General features: G+C 41.8%; 3 protein-coding genes across 6 annotated transcripts; 1 reads left to right on the top strand and 2 right to left on the bottom strand.

Annotated features, from left to right (window-relative positions):
• Nucleotides 1-3216: 3216 nt before the first annotated feature.
• smim28 (small integral membrane protein 28) lies at nt 3217-5775 on the top strand. The gene is made up of 2 exons (XM_078793654.1): nt 3217-3492; nt 4358-5775. Exons 1-2 carry the CDS (start codon nt 3226-3228, stop codon nt 4772-4774), a joined length of 684 nt encoding a protein of 227 aa, XP_078649780.1. The 5' UTR covers nt 3217-3225; the 3' UTR covers nt 4775-5775.
• LOC131134737 (uncharacterized) lies at nt 5497-9103 on the bottom strand. Of its 3 annotated transcripts, none has more exons than XM_078793653.1 (6): nt 9014-9103; nt 8764-8934; nt 8356-8655; nt 6247-8199; nt 6108-6168; nt 5497-5940 (listed from the first exon to the last, which is right to left on the bottom strand). In XM_078793653.1, the coding sequence occupies exons 2-6, from the start codon at nt 8921-8923 to the stop codon at nt 5874-5876; spliced, it is 2541 nt and encodes an 846-aa protein (XP_078649779.1). In that variant the 5' UTR covers nt 8924-8934; nt 9014-9103; the 3' UTR covers nt 5497-5873. The 3 variants fall into 3 exon arrangements, with proteins under 3 accessions (XP_078649779.1, XP_078649778.1, XP_057936302.2); XM_078793652.1 differs by having other exon boundaries at nt 6247-8323; nt 8381-8655; XM_058080319.2 differs by having other exon boundaries at nt 5499-5940; nt 6247-8655.
• Nucleotides 9104-13731: 4628 nt separating this feature from the next.
• LOC131133902 (uncharacterized) lies at nt 13732-18125 on the bottom strand. 2 transcript variants are annotated; one of them, XM_058078971.2, is made up of 5 exons: nt 17826-18125; nt 17503-17688; nt 16007-16468; nt 15861-15921; nt 13732-14168 (listed from the first exon to the last, which is right to left on the bottom strand). In XM_058078971.2, the coding sequence occupies exons 2-5, from the start codon at nt 17675-17677 to the stop codon at nt 14102-14104; spliced, it is 765 nt and encodes a 254-aa protein (XP_057934954.2). In that variant the 5' UTR covers nt 17678-17688; nt 17826-18125; the 3' UTR covers nt 13732-14101. The 2 variants fall into 2 exon arrangements, with proteins under 2 accessions (XP_057934954.2, XP_078649227.1); XM_078793101.1 differs by having other exon boundaries at nt 17503-17685.
• Between the last annotated feature and the right edge of the window lie 1385 nt (nt 18126-19510).

Here is a 19510-nt window from a genome sequence, read left to right as displayed (position 1 = left end):
ATGAATCAATGAAGCATGTGGACCAAACGAGGGATCCAGCAAACGCACGAGCAATCAATCAGTGAACTAACCATCCGACCAATGGGGACACGCCGGACATCTGATGGGGATTAATCATCATGGGTGTCATGACAGGCCCCTCGGTACCCGTGACGGTCCTGCTGGTCTCCACGCTGCGAGCGTGCTATTCCCGCCACGTGACGAGTAATTACAGCTGCAGGCTGCACGCTAATCCCCCACGCACAAATCCGCCCCAGACAGATGTTGAACGGTGGCATGGTGGACATGTCTCGCTTTGATTCGGACGGCCACGCTACTTCCGAGCTCACCTGCTCACTTAGCTGACAGCTAGCTGCGGGATTAGCATTGGCACATTTCAGCTACTCCAGACTTGTCCAAAAGTTTCCCGTAAACTGAAAAATCCAAGTATGGACGGGTTTATTTGATGTTTTACATTTTGTAAAATCCCTCCTTTACTGTGGCTATCTTTATTCTGCTAATATTAGAACAGAATTATGCTACATTTCAATGTCATTCTTTTTTTGTTTGTTTCTCATAATATTATGACGTTTTTTTCCTCGATATTTCAATTTGAAGCTTTTCAAAATTATTTTTTTTCCCCAGAATATCATGACTTTATTCAAGTGTTTGGCTTCTTAAGTTTACAAAAAATAACTTTGAGGCTAACTCGGCTAGCTAGGCTAACTAGCTAGCGAGCTAACCAGTTAGCCAGTGGTTGGCTCACTTTGCTTGCAGGATCGTGGGTTTAGACCGTGAGATAGGTTAGTTTTTTTCAGTAATTAAATTTTGTTTTGTTTGTCATAATATTATGACTGTTTTTCTTTAATATTCCAACCTCAAGCTTTCGAAAATTAAATATTTTTTTCCAGAATATCGTGACTTTATTCAAGTGTTAGCCAGTTAGCTCGTGGTTAGCTCGCTTGCTAGCTAACTCGCTAGCTAACCAGTTAGCCAGTGGTTAGCTCGCTAGCTTGTGGGAACGTGAGCTGTGTTTAGACCGTCGCGAGACAGGTTAGGTTAGTTTTACCCTACTGATGATGTGCCGTTGCAACAGTAACCGAATTGTGTTTTCTCATAATATTATGACCGTTTTTCCTTAATATTTCAACTTGAAGCTTTTGAAAATGAAATATTTTTTTCCCACAACATCCTGACTTTATTAAAGTGTTAACCAGTTAGCCAGTTAGCCCGTGGTTAGCTTGCTAGCGAGCAAGCTAGCGAGCTAACCAGTCAGTCAGTGGTTAGTTCGCTAGCTCGTGAGAACATGTGCTGGGTTTACACCGTCGTGAGAAGGTTAGTTTTACCCTACTGATGAATTTTGTTGTGTTTCTCATAATATTATGACTGTTGTTTTCTTAATATTTCAATTTGGAGCTTTGGAAAATTAAACATTTTTCCAGAATATCGCGATTTTATTGAAGTGTTAGCCAGTTAGCCCGTGGTTAGCTCGCTAGCTAGCGAGTGTTACCCAGTGTCCTGTGGTGTAAACAATGAATACTAGGAGTGCAAGGATGACTGTATGTGTTTTATTTCATGCCCATAGCAATGTTAAAACACATTTAGAAAGTCAATAGAAAGGTTTTACATTTTCTACAAAATATTGAATCCTATATTGCAGAAATTCATTGCCTGAGGGACGGCTGTATTTGGATCACTTTATGCATCTCCGGAGAGGACTGCAATGGAAGTGTGAGCATACTTTCATCCCATTTAAACAGTAACGTACCGCACTCATTTTCATTGGACTGAAGGTATTGTGTTTATTATTATTATTCATTCAACGCAGCATCGTGTATTGATAATGTATGGAGTTTTTTTAGGTGATAAAGAACGCAACCAATCAGGTTGCGTGTTGCTGTAAAGTTAATGTGTCAAGCTCTTCGTGTCCTCCCTTTTTAAAATTCACGGTTTTTCACCTTGACGGCACTGTGGCCAAACGTGCCACTCGCTCTCGTGTCTAATCCTTCCAAAAGATATGTGGTCAAAAAGGCGGGTCAGGTGTTGCGTGTCATGCAATATTTCAATCAGGATTAATGCAGGTCGGCGGCACGCCACAGAACCGTGGCTGCCATGGCGGCAGTGTCTTGTGTGTAAAAATGGCACACATGCTCACAGCAGACTGCTGTTTCCAACAGTCTAGAGCACGGGTGTCCAAAGTGCGGTTGGGGGCCATTTGTAGCCTGTGGCTGTTTTTTTTTATGGGCCCCTGGCACATTGTGAAAATATAACTGAACAAGAAAATTGAAACAAAAACAACAGAAAAAAAGAAAAATCAGTAGCCATTTTGTAAGAATAAGTAATTACATTTTCATTCATCCACAAAAAGTCATAATTTTATGATGTTGTAATATATAGTGATGTGAAAAAGTGTCCTGATTTATTTGTCCTTTTTGTCACACTTAAATGTCACAACAAAACTGAACACAAAATGCACTTTTTAAATGAAATGTTTTAGTATTAAGGGAGAAAAAAATCCAAACCAAATGGCCCCGTGTGAATAACCGATCATGTCGCCCCTTCCCACAAAGAAACTAATTGAGATCTATCAGTGTGGAAAAGATTATAAAGCCATTTCTAAAGATTTGGCACTCCAGCAAACCACAGCAAGAGCCATTAGCCACAAATGGTGAAAATACGGAACAGTGGGGAGCCTTCCCAGGGGTGGCCGGCCAACCAAAATGACCTTAAGAGCGTATCAAAGAGGTCACAAAAGACCCCACAATCACTTTTTCCACACAGCGCCAAGTTTTTCCTCCCATTAAAATAAAAAAATGCATTCTGTTAATATTTACATTTATTTGTGTGACAAATAATGCAAAAAAAAAAAGAAATCAGGAAGGAGGTAGACACTTTTTTCACACCACCTTGAAATATATAATAAAGGAAAACTAATAATGTAAGTAGCATGGAGTTGAAATATTAAAGAACAAATCCACTGTTTATTAAAAGTTGTAATACACAAAACAAAATAAAGTTGTAATTTTTGGTAAGTCCGGTTGTTCTAATATGATGAGAATAAAGTCATGGTATTATGAGAAGAAAATATACAAAGATTGTTTAAGAAGAATGTTGCGATATTTAGTAGAACAATAACAATAGGTTGTAAAAAAATAGCAAACATGCTAATAATAATAATTTTATGATTTTAATGTCATATGTTGATGATGCTGATGATATTGCAGCTTTTGATGATGATGTCGCCGTATGCCGATGCTGAGGCCGCATGTGCGCACACGTGAGCTGCTCCCCCTCCCATCAAGGCCGGACCGACCGCCGCCCACCCCCTCCCTTCTGTTTCCCCCCTCAAAGCCCCGGCCCGCCAGCTGGACTCGTATCACGGTCCACAAGCCAACACGTCGTCTGGGAATGATGATGCGCGGGCTCCTGGAGAGCAGCTGGAGGAGGTTCGGCCCGGCCGGCCGAGGATCGTACGACTGGGTCACGACGGCACCTTCAGGCCAGGACAAGCAGGTCAGTGTGAAGGTTCTCTCCTTGTTAGTAGTTAGTCAGCTGGTGAGCAGGATTACAGCAGCAAGTGAAGACGAGGTTCAGGTGTAACGTGAACATGATGAAAATATCACGATTGTTATTGACTGATTCATGATGAAGTTCAAAGCGATCTGGTCATTTTGTCACGCTTGTTGCCTGGGTAAGACCCAGGACGCGTTGGAGAGACCATGTCTCTCAATTAAGCTGCTACCCCACGCGACCTGACCTCGGACAAGCGGTAGAACATGTTTGAATGATTGGTTGGATTAATGGAACCAGGCCCAACAGGGCAGGAACTCTCAAGTCTTCAACTGAAATGAGACACGGTGACGTCCGCACCCAAGAACCACAAGATCCACACCTGAAGGCTGCTGGGTCAAGAACATAAAGGAGGAATTTTATGACATGGATGTGCCCCTGTTTGTTTTTTTTAAGTTCTTGTCAGATCAGACTTTGGCTCATCCATCACTTGTGCGTATCGTCTCACCGAGGATCACACTGAGAACATCAGCAAGTGGTTTGTTTGAACAGGATAGGGCCCAGCCTGGACCTTCTCCATAATGTCAGACCTGGATGGATGCGCTCGGGAGTCAAAAACATAATTACTTTTGAAAAGGACAGCTTCGTACTAGTTGGACATGATGAAGCGACCAAAGGTCTGCACCTTCAGAGAGATGATGATGGTGTTTGTCGCCCTCTGGTGGCCGATATATAATACAGCCACTCAGGTGCAATTATCAAGCTTTGTCCTGCATCTTCAAAGGAGCCAATTATTAATTAAATTATAAAATAATATGACATGTAATACTGGATTTGTTGAAAATAATGTTGACATTAACACGCGCAGGGTTTCAACTGGAACGACCTGGGAGAGGACAGGAAGTACGAGCTGCTGGTCTACGTGGTCCTCCCCGTGGTGTCAGTGCTCCTGCTGGCCCTGGTGGCCATCCTGGTGTACCGCCGCTGCTCACGCTCCAAGCTGGGCCTGGCCAGTATCATCGCCCTGGACCTGCAGGACGCCGAGAGCAGCGCAGAGTTCCTGTCCTCGCTGACCCGCAACGCCGAGCGCCACGCCAGCACCAGCTCCACCGGCTCTGACGGCGTCTTCGTCATGGTGTACCTCCCCCCGCCTTATGAAGAGACCCTCACCAAGATCACCCGGGCCGCCAGCCTCAGCAGCTCCAAGGACGCAGAGTCCATCAAGATTGAGGACCTGGAGGCCAAGCTGTGCCCGGAGATCAGGTCCAGCGGTCGCTACGTGTGATCAGACACTCGTCTCTCTCTCTCTCTTTTTTAAAGCTAGTCAACAAAGTTGAATCAGTTTAACCTTTGACCCCACTTTTGGTTTCATGTTAGCCTGATTCCTCGCAGTGATCCAGTGAGCTAGCTGCTCAGAACCACACTTACACCCCACTGTACACACACACACACACACACACACACACACACACACACACACACACGACAAATCTACACTTGGACTTTCTAACCATAAAGGGCTTGATGGAAACACGGCTGTATTTTTTTGATTGTGGTGTTCTACCGCCCTCTGGTGTCCGTCATTGACTGTCATAAAAATACTGTAAATGTTACGCAAGCCACATCAAGATGTTCCTTTTTTTGCAACAGACATTTATGAATACAGAAAATAATATTAAAATATTAAATAACAATAAAGGAAAGCATTAGCCTGCACCAATCATTCATGTCTTATTGAAACACAAACAGACATGAACTTTGGTTGCACTTTAGAAACCTACAATACAGTAAAACGCTGGTGCCTTGGTTAACGTCATTAATCCGACTCAAACCAAAAACAGGCCCTAACCAAAGCATATCTTCTCATAGAAAATAATGTAAATCCAATAAATGTGTTCCAGACACCCAAAATGTTAACATAAAACACATTTGACAGACAATAATTTTAGAGTTTTACATGCTGTTAATGATGCTAACATATTTATGTACAAATGACAAATGTATGGACAACTGAACAGTTAACATCACTTTTACCAGTTTGCTGTAAATTTGCACCTGAACACATCATTGTTGACCCCCCGCCTCAAAAAAAAAAATCAATGTAAATTCAGTTTTTTCTGTAATGTAAATACTGTCTTTTATATATATATGACTGCAGACAATGTCTCGCTTTATTCATCACACATCCACTTATATGTCATATAATGACGGTAATAATATTACCCAGTGATTTGTGAGGTTTGAGTTTTTCTAGTAGGCATTTATGACTGCATTTTTATTGCATGATAGACAGGAACAAATAAAATGTACGAGTCAGGAAAGAAAATACAGTACAGGAAGTCATGAATTGCAATGAAGAGTCATCCTGGTTTTCGGTTCCTCAGCTAGGAACATTCATCAAGGAAGTTGATGGCTTCATAACACTCGCTGCTGGCTGTCCTGAAAATATGCCTGTTGGTTTAATAAAAATAAAACACGTTTAAATCCATTGGTACATGACACAGACTGTAGTACACTACAGGGACTAAAGACCTTTTGGATAATTGTATTGCTGTCTGGGTACTTTAGTCCATGTGGTGTACATAGAAATGGACCTGAGTCCAAGGAAGCAGACTTACATCCAGTACTGGGTTGCCACAAAGCATTCAACGTCATCGCTGATGTCATCATCCGTGAAAGCTGCACCAGGAGAAGGTCATCAGGGTCAAATATGGCAGGTGAAACGGAACGGAGACACGGTTTTATAGCGAGACTTACCACTGCACGGCGTCATGCAGATGTTGTTTGTCGAAGAAGCACTCGAGGCACAGAAAAAGGAGTCAGACAGCTGGAAGAGTCCATAATAAGACGGCTTCTCGTCCCGGTTCCTGTCTCCGGACTGGCGCTTTTGACGGGTCCCTTTTTTATTCCCCCACATTTGATCCACGTGCTTCTCCAGCGCTGCCAGCTCCATCTGCCGTAGCATGTCGGTCAGGTTGGCGTTGGGAAACTGATTGGGTGCAAATCCAGGGAATCCAGCGGAAGTAGTTGTTTTAGGGGGTCTTGTCGAAATGGTTGACAGGGCAGGGGGTCTTGTGAGAGTAGTTGTTTTTTCGGGGGGTCTTGTGACTTTGGTTGACGGTTCTGGAGTTGCTATGGGAATGTTTTTTGATGCAGCGGGTATTGCAGCATTGGTTGCCAGTTCAGGCCTTATGGTTATTGATGCAGGTCTTCCAGTGTTGATTGTTGGTGGTGCAGTGGTGGTTGTCAGTGGCTCAGTGGGTCTTGCCGTGATGGTTGTCGGTGGTTCAGTGGGTCTTGCCGTGGTGGTTGTCGGTGGTTCAGTGGGTCTTGCAGTGGTGGTTGTCAGTGGTTCAGTGGGTCTAGCAGTGGTGGTTGTCAGTGGCTCAGTGGGTCTTGCAGTGGTGGTTGTCGGTGGTTCAGTGGGTCTTGCCGTGGTGGTTGTCGGTGGTTCAGTGGGTCTTGCCGTGGTGGTTGTCGGTGGTTCAGTGGGTCTTGCCGTGGTGGTTGTGGGTGGTTCAGTGGGTCTTGCAGTAGTGGTTGTCGGTGGTTCAGTGGGTCTAGCAGTGGTGGTTGTCGGTGGTTCAGTGGGTCTTGCAGTGGTGGTTGTCGGTGGTTCAGTGGGTCTAGCAGTGGTGGTTGTCGGTGGTTCAGTGGGTCTTGCAGTGGTGGTTGTCGGTGGTTCAGTGGGTTTTGCAGTGGTGGTTGTCGGTGGTTTAGTGGGTTTTGCAGTGGTGGTTGTCAGTGGTTCTGGGGGTCTTGCAGTGGTGGTTGTCGGTGGTTCAGTGGGTCTTGCAGTGGTGGTTGTCGGTGGTTCAGTGGGTCTTGCAGTAGTGGTTGTCGGTGGTTCAGTGGGTCTAGCAGTGGTGGTTGTCGGTGGTTCAGTGGGTTTTGCAGTGGTGGTTGTCGGTGGTTCAGTGGGTTTTGCAGTGGTGGTTGTCAGTGGTTCTGGGGGTCTTGCAGTGGTGGTTGTCGGTGGTTCAGTGGGTCTTGCAGTGGTGGTTGTCGGTGGTCCAGAGGGTCTTGCCGTGGTGGTTGTCGGTGGTTCAGTGGGTCTAGCAGTAGTGGTTGTCGGTGGTTCAGTGGGTCTAGCAGTGGTGGTTGTCGGTGGTTCAGTGGGTCTTGCAGTGGTGGTTGTCAGTGGTTCAGTGGGTCTTGCAGTGGTGGTTGTCGGTGGTTCAGTGGGTTTTGCAGTGGTGGTTGTCGGTGGTTCTGGGGGTTTTGCAGTGGTGGTTGTCGGTGGTTCAGTGGGTCTTATGGTGGTGGTTGTTGGTGGTTCAGGGGGTCTTGTACTGTTGGTTGTTGGTGGTTCAGGTGGTCTTATGGTGGTGGTTGTTGGTGGTTCAGTGGGTCTTGCGGTGGTGGTTGTCGGTGGTTCAGTGGGTCTTATGGTGGTGGTTGTCGGTGGTTCAGTGGGTCTTGTATTGTTGGTTGTCGGTGGTTCAGTGGGTCTTGCGGTGGTGGTTGTCGGTGGTTCAGTGGGTCTTATGGTGGTGGTTGTTGGTGGTTCAGGGGGTCTTGTATTGTTGGTTGTTGGTGGTTCAGGGGGTCTTGCAGTGGTGGTTGTCAGTGGTTGTGGGGGTCTTGCAGTGGTGGTTGTCGGTGGTTCAGTGGGTCTTGCAGTGGTGGTTGTCGGTGGTTCAGTGGGTCTTATGGTGTTGGTTGTTGGTGGTTCAGGGGGTCTTGTACTGTTGGTTGTTGGTGGTTCAGGTGGTCTTATGGTGGTGGTTGTCGGTGGTTCACTGGGTCTTGTACTGTTGGTTGTTGGTGGTTCAGGGGGTCTTATGGTGGTGGTTGTCGGTGGTTCAGGGGGTCTTGTACTGTTGGTTGTTGGTGGTCTTATGGTGGTGGTTGTGGGTGGTTCAGGGGGTCTTGTACTGTTGGTTGTTGGCGGTTCAGGTGGTCTTATGGTGGTGGTTGTGGGTGGTTCAGGGGGTCTTGTGGTAGTGGTTGTCAGTGGTTCAGGGGGAGTTGTACTATTGGTTGTTGGTGGTTCAGGTGGTCTTATGGTGGTGGTTGTCAGTGGTTCAGGGGGTTTTGTACTTTTGGTTGCTGGTGGTTCAGGGGGTCTTATGGTGGTTGTTGGTTGAGTGATTACTGGCATGGTAGGGACAGTCCTGACCAGGCTCGTGTTGAGCTGGGACACCCTCTCCACTTCACACAATACTGCAAAGTAAGGCCAAAGGGTGGAAGAGTTTTAGCATGTTACAAATGTGTTCTTTTGGTGTGCTATGATGGTGTTGAGTTGATGTTTGTGAAGAGTCATCTTCTCACCGACTGACAGGATATTTTTTTGGAACATTTGAAGCCCTTCGGGTAGCACGATAGACTTCTCAAGTATTGTTTTGAGCTCACATCTGGAGACGACACGGCCCTGGGAAGGGCTCTGCACCAGAACCACGAGGACAAGCAGCAGCATTGTCTTTGACTTCATCTCAGCAGCTTCTGTGAGAACAAAATCAACGTCTTAAGAATTACTTACAGTAGAAGCAAAACAAAACCAGGATGAAAGTAGAAAACCAACCAGAAACAGCAGAGTGCTCTTGTTACATCGAGTTGATTTGAGGTGTGGTGCTTGGTCTTGGTCCTGGTCCTGGTCCTGTTTCCTGTTAAGGCACTGCAACGACAAAGCCTTTTGTATCAGTGTTAGTTTTTCAATAATAATTTAGAAGCTTCCGGCTGGCCCAATTATAATGTTTAATGTGTGGGTTAGTTTTTTTTTATTTTTTTGCAACTATACCTTTATCTTTTACCTCTTCTTTCAAAATTGTGCACCTGATGGCTTTGACTCTCTTTTATTTCTCCATGTTTTGCTGACAAAAATAACAACATTTCTAATCATCATCTCCCAATGTCACTCGACTAGCAGTCAAGGTTAAACCAATTCATATTTACTATTTTAGTAGTGAAATAGCATGTTTTGAGACTCTAAATAAATAAAATGCATAAAATAAAATAAATAAAATGAATATAATATAAGTATATTATATATAAAGAAAATAATATAAGAGTATAATATAATATAAGAATGAAATGTGTTTTATTTTTGATAAATTACTGTCAAGTCAAAATGTCTAATTTATTTATATAGTTATATTTATATAAATTACTATTGTAATTTACTAAAAAACAAACGCCGAAGCACAGCGGTGATTGGTTTGGTCTGGTCACGTGGTGGTCATTTGATGACGTCTGGGCAGCACGAGGGCGCTCCAAATTAGCATGTCGATAAACGTCAGATAAAGTTAAATAACAAGTACGTAACAGGAAATAATAATGGACTTATCTTGCATCTTTTTTTAGATACTTTGCCTAGCTGTCACTGGCTGCTTAACTGATTCTGTACTCTTGCTGCTGTGCAGTGCAAATTTCCCCACTGAGGGACGAATAAAGGCATATTTTATCTTATCTGTATTAGCTAGCTAGCTAGCTAAGCTATCGTCCCACCCGGAAGCCACAAGTGGATGTCACGTCAATGGGGTACGTATTAACTCTTTAAAGTGTTGCTGAATATTTGTTGTCGTTATACTAATTATGTGTGGTTGTTTAATGAACATAAATACATAATGTGTCCAGCTTTATGACGGTAGTTTTCATTCTAACTCCAGATATTGTGCCTTTATATAATGCACACATGAATACAAAATGGAGGTGAGTGAAGATGTTTGGTAAACAAAGTCATGTACAATTGTCATGAACGTTGGAGACAATCCCATTTATTCTGTTTGAAGTTAATCAGGACAGATTTCCATCCAACAAAGATTTTTATTTGTGTTATTTTATTATGTTCATTTTGTTATCTTGAGCTAAAATATAATAACTGAACAGTTTATTTCCTGTGTATTCGTATTAGTCCAAAACATGCATCAAGTTAATTCAGTTTTGTGTCAAATAGTGCAAGTTTCACACAAATAAAAGACAATCCCACCAAACATTGGCGAAACATTATTAATGACGTATTTTCCAGGGGCCCTTGGAATTGTCTGATGTACAAGAAATGGAAATGATAATGCAAAAGACAATGCAGCCGAAGTCAAGGTAACGTATTCAAAAGGTTAATAATAGTTAATAATAATAGATTAAGAAACGGAAGTGTAGAAAATACTAATTTCTGTACTGTAGTTCAGGATGTGAAGCAAAGCAATCAAACAATTCACTTTTTTTTACATTACCAGCCGCTAAAAGCAAACAAATAATTGTTGTTAGCGATATAAGTTATAAGTTATTTTATCAGAATAATAAAGATGAAACGCCACGAAGGAGCAAGAGCGAATCAGAACGAGAGCTTAATGTCAGCTGACTGACAAAGTGACGTTTACGCGATCGACCCAAACTCCCTTGACAATCTACCGGTAGCTCGCCATCAACGTAATGGGCACCAATGATGTCGACATTAATCTTACATTACAATATAAAGAAGCCAGTTCTATAAAAGTAGCATTCTTACAGTAGTTACAAATGTGTGATGCAATGATAAAAAAGCCACACACAACAATAACAATAATTTAATAACTACATCAAATAAAAAAATATAATATACAGGTAGAAATCCCACAGTTTTTGCATGTTTAAAGGGGAATATTATTTTCATTCTCTTAGTATTGAGTTGCCGGCTCCTATAGAGCAGCTACACACAATAACCCGCACATAAAGCATTCTAGATCATCCGGATTCTACACATCTTTGTGCAGCGTTTCCAAGGATTTCTTGCTTCTGAGTCAAATGGTCTTTTTTAACTTATTCCACCCACGGCCACCCCTCCAGGCACACCCACTACACTTCCGGATATGCATTTCCGCGTTTACTGTGAAGTCCAGATTGCATTAATGTCACAAAACTCGGTGTTGGAATAAACTGAGCGTTCAGAGCCATCCCAAACTTGTTTCACGGATCACTTCCAAATGGGAAACCTTATTATCCGGATTGTTGGTATTGTTTACCTTGAGAATAGAGTATTGTAACATTCCACTTTGTTGAACGGTTCAACGCTATAAACGAGGAAGAAGTGTATAATCTCCCATTTCGCCAGTCAAATTATTATACTATTGAATTCATTTAATTTTCTGCTAGTAACAAAAAACAAAAATGTGGGCTTTTCCTCTGTGGATGAAGGAAGGTCAGTGACAAGCACCTTCCGTCTCATCTCCATCACAGTAGACCCGCATTTTAGTGGCCATTACGGCAATCTCGGAGACTACGTACCACCAAGAAGACGAGGCTTTGATAGAAAGCAGAGTGGGAATCTGCGTACAAATTTAAATCTAGAACATTTGGGGGTGGAAGGCGAGGGACTTTTACAAAAACGGACATTAGTTCCAGACTGTGGATTCCCATCACCACTATTCCCACTAACCGCATGGAAACACGGGCATTAAGCATTCCCCAAATCGTTGTTTAACAAGAATAACAACAACAATGTCAATGTCAACAAAAAATGTCCCATTTCTTCTTTTTGCATTTTGAAGCTCAACTGAGAACCTAGGTCAAATCCAACAGTGTGAAATGTAAATCCTTATTTATTTTATTTATACTGTATATATACAGTCATGAAAAAAGAAACTTGAATTGAATTTGAATGAGCAGGAAACAGAAGAAACAAGACATAAATGTCATGTGATGTTTCTTCAATAATGTTTTTGGCTTTTTAACCGTTCACCATCAAGACCCGCTTCATCGTATTTTGCGTACGTTTATGATTATATACAGTATACTGTATTTGATATAAAGAGAAATATGAAAAAAATGCAAAGAAATCTCACCCCGTGTAAGTCTCCAGCATGCGTTGCTCGTCGCTGAGCAGACGAGTTGCGGTGACTTGACTGCGTGGGCATGTTTAGTGCATCACAGCTGTGGACAAACCTGTTTGTATTTTTAACTTTCCCACATCCTTATTCGTCATTTCTCCACTTTGCCGGGTCAAAGCGTCGCATCGCAGGAACACATGGAATGCTCAATTAGCCGCTGATCAGGGGAGGAGGCAGCGCTAAGCACAACTTGACTGAAGTCAACTTATTGACATTTTGATACCACGGTTAATACCCACATCCTGTCACCCGACTCATTAATACTTTGACAGCCAATCACAGCCCTTCATGCAAGAAGGTAGAAGTAATATAGGTCTGTATGTCGCAAGAAGGAAAACTTAGCTTTGCATTCTTCAGTCAGGTTGTCGCTAATTTAAAGTTCTTCCTTTTTTATTTGCATTTTTTACATTTCCAATCAGGGGTGTGACGGTGCATTTACTCGTCATCAAATATTTCAGTATAATGCCTTCTTTGGAGTCATGGCCAGTTCTCGTGCCAAGGACAAGTCAGAGCTTGAAAACCCTGTTTTGTCAGTCAAAATCTTTTGTTCGGGATCACTTGACCTTCCTGGTGAAACGTGGATCAGATGAAAGCAATGTGCCGCCATTTTTCAATAGAAACACTCTGGAACCTGCTCCACTGAACTGAATTTTCATTCAGGGTGTCCAAGGTGTGGTCCGGGGGTAATTGTTAGCCTGCAGCTTGTTTTTTTATTGTGCCATGGCTTATTATGAAAAAAACAATTAGTAAACAAAGGTGATGTCTGGCTTGGTTCGGTACTGCACGGTGAGGTGCCTACTGTAGCAAGTGGGGGGGTATGGCACCGTTGATGCACTACACACCTGATAGGGATGTCAGACTTCAGGTAAAAAAAATTGCGATTGAATTCAAGAAATACAGTAAGCTGGTGGCAAAACAGGACAATGGTGGTCGTTGGTCTCGCTGCCACATCGTGTCTTTAAGAACTGTATAACTATAAAAACGTGTTTCATGGTTTCTACCACAGATGAACTTTTTTTCATAAGGGAAACTTTGGTTAACATAACTGTTTTTGGTTCCGTTTGACCGCCGTGCAGCCTGTTATCTAATGTCATGTCTATCTAATGGACTATTACTGACACTTAGTGGCCAGAATACTACATACAACTTAGTTTTTCAATATTTTTTGTCTAATAATACGTCATATTCTCCAGCCATCGTCTATTCATTTTTGAAAAACGGCAATAGAGTGAAGGAGCGATAATTGAAATGTATTGGCTTTAGCGTCTTTAATGCACAAAAAAAGCTTTATTGTTACAGTAGAACCTCGGTTAGCATTGGCTTTAGCGTCTTTAGTGCACAAAAAAAAGCTTTATTGATACAGTAGAACCTCGGTTAGCATTGGCTTTAGCGTCTTTAATGCACAAAAAAAAGCTTTATCGATACAGTAGAACCTTGGTTAGCATTGGCTTTAGCGTCTTTAATGCACAAAAAAAAGCTTTATCGATACAGTAGAACCTCGGTTAGCATTGGCTTTAGCGTCTTTAGTGCACAAAAAAAAGCTTTATCGATACAGTAGAACCTTGGTTAGCGTGATTTCCTGTTCATGTTAAGACGCTATGTGTTCTTAGTGCTTTTTTTTCACGAATCATGCTTGATCGAATCCTGTTAACTGGACCGAAAATGAACCGAACCCTGACCGTAAAGCCACGGCATGCTGGGAAAAGAAGACAAGTTGAAGCGCGCCTCTCGAATGTGTTTATTGGTGAATAGGACGTAGCCGGTGTGGCCAGAGAAGTCCAGTCAGCTCAACCAAGTGGCGGCTGAGTCTAGTTGCATTGCTCAAAGAAGTTGGTGACTTGGAAGCACTCGTACTCGGCCGTCCTCAGCACGTACCTGAAGGGGATGGAAAGGAAGCGTTACAGAACCGAACTGAACGGTCTTGCATGCAAGCAAATCATCTCTGTTGGAGGCGTTTTTTTTCCCCTGCTGTGTTGACGTGAAGACACCGACTGTATGCTAAGTTGCAACATTACAACATTACAGAATTTTGGCGTGAAGGGGATGACGACAGTCGGAATGAAGTCAGTTTTGTTTGCGTGTTCATGAGTCTGGAAATACACGTTCAGCATGTCATGTGTTTACATCTCATGTTACACAACATAGGATGACATTTTACCGCTCGTTGTCCGTATGTGTCCTGTGATTGGCCTATCGCCCAAAGTCAACTGGGATAGGCTCCAGGATGGAGGGATTTTAGCATGTGTCTTCCATTAAATCAGTGTGTGTATTTATTCTCTAATTATTCAGGTTTTTTAAACTGATTTGTTCGTTTATTCGTAGCACTTGATCCTCTTGGCTGGTGTTTATCAGGGATAGGAAGAAGGTTACCTTCTGGGGCACTTATACCAGAGGTTTCCAACCGTTTTCCAGCTAGGGCCACTTAGTGAAAAACAAACAGATGTAGCTTTGCCGCTAATTTAGTATTTATGTATAATTTAGTATACAGTATATCTATTAGGGCTGTCGAATGATTACATTTTTAATCAGATTAATCCCAGTTTTCAAATTAATCATGGTTAATGGCACTATGCCCATTTTTTTTACAGTATTTTATTGAACTAAAGATAAATGCGGTGGTTAGCATGCAGGGCTCACAGCTAGGAGACCCAGGTTCAATTCCACCCTCAGCCATCTCTGTGTGGAGTTTGCATGTTCTCCCCGTGCATGCGTGGGTTTTCTTTGGGTACCCCCCCCATTACAAATTAATTAATCCAGGTTAATTGGCGACTCCAAATTGTCCATTGGTAAATATAAATAAAAATTAAATTAAATTAAAAATTAAATATGAAAAAATAGGAAAAATTGTAATATGGTGAAAAATAATGTCGTTTAATGAGTTTAATTAAAGAAAATACACTATTTTTTAAAAAGTGGTAATATTATGAGGAACAAAAAAAAAACATGGCCGCACAGTGGACAAGTGGTTAGTATGTTGGCCACACAGTTTGCATGTTCTCCCCGTGCATGCGTGGGTTTTCTTTGGGTACCCCCCCCCCTCGATTCCAAATTAATTAATCCAGGTTAATTGCGACTCCAAATTGTCCATAGGTATGAATGTGGATGGGAATGGTTGAGGAATAATAATAATAATTATTATTAATAATAATAATGAGGAAAAATAATGACATTTTAGTAGCTTCAGTTGAAATATACAAATATATATATATTTTTATTTATCAATAAGTTAAAACATGTTTTTTTAAATATGCAAAAAATAGGAAAAAAATTGTAATATTATGAGGAAAAATAATGTCATTTTAGTAGCCTGAATTGAAATATGAAAGAAAATACACAATTTTTAAAAAAGTGGTAATATTATGAGAAACAAACAAAACATGGCCGCACAGTGGACCAGTGGTTAGTATGTTGGCCACACCGTTTGTGTGTTTCCCTTCACTTGATCTCTGTGAGCTCTTATCAAATATACACTACTGCCATCTTGTGGCCGTTTTTATGTTTTAAAATTGCTCTCTCTACTGATACTCTGTATATACACTCTGTAGTATTTGTAGTGTTGATACTCACAGCCAGTATAGACTCTTCACGAAGCACTCCAGGTCGTCTGTGATGTCATCATCAATGAAATCTGAGAGGGTGGGGCGAAAGTCTGGTTAGGAGGGTTCAAATGAAGGTGGTCCCACAGGAGGTCCCACGGGAGGTCCCACACTCACCGCTGCAGGTGCTGTTGCACACGTTCTGGCTCCAGCGGGCCAACGAGTGGCAGAAGTAGCTGTCGGAGAGCTGGAAGAGGCCGTGATAGCCCAGCGACCACATGATGTTGACGTCGTCGTCGTCGTCTTCGCTCAGCTTGTCGTCCGCGTTTCTCAGCTCCTCTTCGTCAAACTCGTTCTCCATCTGGTTCAGACGCTCCATCAGCAGCCATTTGTCCATAAATTTGTCCTCGTCGTCCTTTCCGAAAGCGTCTTCATCCTCATCCCAGGCTATGTCTTCGTCCTGTTGGATGCTCGCCTCGTTGGGGTCAGACATATCAAAGGTCACATTCAGTAAGCCGGGGTCTGTGGGGTCGGGGGTCATCGGGCCAGTGAGGTCGTCCAGTGGCGTTGTGGTGCGTTCGCCGATGATTCTCACTGCGCTAGTGTTCAGACGGGACATCTTCTCCAAGTGGCACACAACTGCAACAACATGGTACATTTAGCTACACAATACTGCACGACTTCTAATACCCATATGTGTATGAACATATATGTTGGATACAGTATCGGGTTTTCATGATCGGGAAAAAATGATATCACATATTTATGCTGATATCGGAAAGATAATTATCAGTATAGATAATGAAAAACGAGTAGAATGTCGTTCTCGTAGACCCACTCTTCTGTATGGTTTTGTCTTGTGACCTGATTATCTCATAACAATAATAATAATAACAACAACATAATAATAACAACATTATAATTATCATTATTATATTGTCATCATTATTATAATAATGATAACAATAACAGCATAATAATAACATCATTATTATTATTATGATTATCATTATCATTATTTTCATTATTATTATGATTATTATTATCATGATTATCATTGTTATTATCATTATTTTCATTATTATTATCATCATGATATCATTATTAACATTATTATCATTATTATTATTATTATTATCATTATCATTATTATTCTATTATCATTATTATCATTGTTATTATTATTTTATTTTTATTACTATTATTATCGTTTTATTATTATCATTATTAGCATTATTATTAGCATTATTAGCATTATCATCATTATTATTATCATTATCATCATTATCATTCTTCTTATTATGATGACCAGAAAGCTACGTTCCAATCATAAACAAGTCAATAACACTCAATAGGTTACTACTGAGGCCTATAAATATATTTTTTAATTGTGCAATAAATATTTTACAATAAAAATAATAAAAAAAATAATATTTGCTAAAATGAATCATTTTTAATGACCTCGCATGGCCCCACCTGCCGTACCACCACGGCCCAGCAGGGGACCGCGGGCCACACTTTGGGAATCACTCCCCTACACAATATATGACTGTACTTTATTACTTTATTTTACAGTACTTGATGATTGTACTACGCTACACGACACTACAGTGTGTCTGAGTACAAGTACTCGTGTACTGTGTAAGTGGGTAGTAGTTTGTGGTGCTACTCACGCAACGTCAAGACTTTTTCGGTGAGGTTTCTCGTCCCTTCTGAGAGAACGATCTTCTCCCTGAGTTTGTCCCGCAGTTCGCATCTGGTGACGAGTCGGCTGCTGGATTCCCGCGGCAGCAGGATCGCCAGAACCAGCAGCAGCAACAGCGGCGGTGATGATGATGGCAGCTTCATGTCTGTTGCTTCTGTGAGAAGATGAAACATAAACATGAAACATGTGTTGGTCCATCACAGTGCAAGCATGATTGTGTGTGAATGAAAGAGGAAGAACGTGAATAAAATATGTATTGAATTGAGAGGTGAACTGAAAGAAGATGCTCACCAGTCACAGGAGCGTAGGATTGCGTTCAGGTTCTTTCTGTCTGTGGAAATTTATTTCCACTTCTCCTGGAGCTGCCGACCAACCAGTTCTTGGCTTTTACCGAGCAGCATTCTTTGGCGTTTCCTCCTTAGCTTCGAGGAACAGGTCGGATCTAAAAATACATTTACGTCTCGTCACCACACAGGGTCAGAGGTCAATATGAGGCTGTGCCGAGTTCAATCAGAGTGAGACCTCCTCACGCTGACGGGCTTGATCAGCTCTGCAGCAGGAGACCCTGTGGCTGCCATGTTGTGTCCTCTTCTGGGGCTTAGCGACGTGAAACGTTTGTGGACCAGGAAATTAGCCACTTACGCAAACGAGAAAACACGTTTGCCCAGTTTGTTATCATCACCGTTGATGTTTATCATTCTCCATCGAGGCTTGGCTGATACCTTCCATACGGTCCTTACTGTCATCATTCACACATTGCTTCTGTAAATGAGTCTCATCATCATCCTGTGATTGACAGGTGATGTTGGCCGCACAGTCAGGAGAGCGGGAAGACCTGGGTTTGATTCTGGGTTTTCTGCGATTGACTGGCGACCAGTCCAAGGTGTACGCCACCTCTTTTGCTCGAGGGTCACTTGGGATAGGCTCCAGCTCCCTGTGACCCTAGTGAGGATAAGCGGCATAGAAAATGGATGGATGGATGTTTCCTGCATTAGACGTGTGCTCTGATGTAGACGCAGAGGTGCAGATTGTGCTTGGACTCGGTTTATGTGATTGAAGTTGTTGGGGGAGGGGGGGGGCATATTCAATTATATAAGTGCAAAGAAGTTTCATGATAATTTCATTTATAGCTTCATATAATAGGTAAAAATGTCTATTGGAATTCATTTTTTATAAGATTTTGTATACATTTTTAAAAGGTGTACTTCCCCTTTAAGAACGCATAGACTTACTTCCTGGTTTACATTTTGCCGTCATTTATAGCTTCATGTAATAGTTAAAAATGTTTAAAAAGTTTATTGGAATTCATGTTTTTATAAGATTTTGTATACATTGTTAAAAAGTGTACTTCCCCTTTAAGAGCGCATAGACTTACTTCCTGGTTTACATTTTGCCGTCATTTATAGCTTCATATAATAGTTTAAAATGTTTTCAAAAGTCTATTGAAATTCATTTTTTATAAGATTTTGTATACATTAAAAAGTGTACTTCCCCTTTAAGAGCGCATAGACTTTTTAAATACAAATTTTTAACATTTTTCAAAAATTTGTAGACATGAAATAACATTCATACCCCTATAGTCACCTTCACACTCCTATTATTCATTACTTACACTGGATTATTAGCATTAGCATATTACTATTATGCTACAGGGACTAGCTAGACGGTCACTAGCTAGCAAACTAACAAGCCAGTGAGCGCTCAAAGTAACCAGTTCGCCTGAAATGAACCTAATATGCCCATTTTGGGGCCCTTTGTTGTGGACACACAATAGCCTGAAGCCACAGAAGGCTTTGCAGATCTTCCAGAATGTGCACCTATTCCAGCTGGATTTCCTTGGATATCTTTTTTTTATTTATTCCACCCACGGCCCACCGACATGCCCCCGGGCACGTCCACTCTACTGGGCCATGTAGTTTTGGATTTTTTTTCTCCCTTAAGTATAAAACGTTTCATTTAAAAACTGCATTTTGTGT

Source organism: Doryrhamphus excisus, linkage group LG9, assembly GCF_037039965.1.
Source record: "Doryrhamphus excisus strain RoL-2023G ecotype Guam linkage group LG9, RoL_Dexc_Guam_v1.1, whole genome shotgun sequence".
NCBI lineage: Eukaryota > Metazoa > Chordata > Actinopteri > Syngnathiformes > Syngnathidae > Doryrhamphus > Doryrhamphus excisus.
Note: the sequence above shows the minus strand (reverse complement) of the source record. Positions and strands in the feature narration are given on the sequence as shown.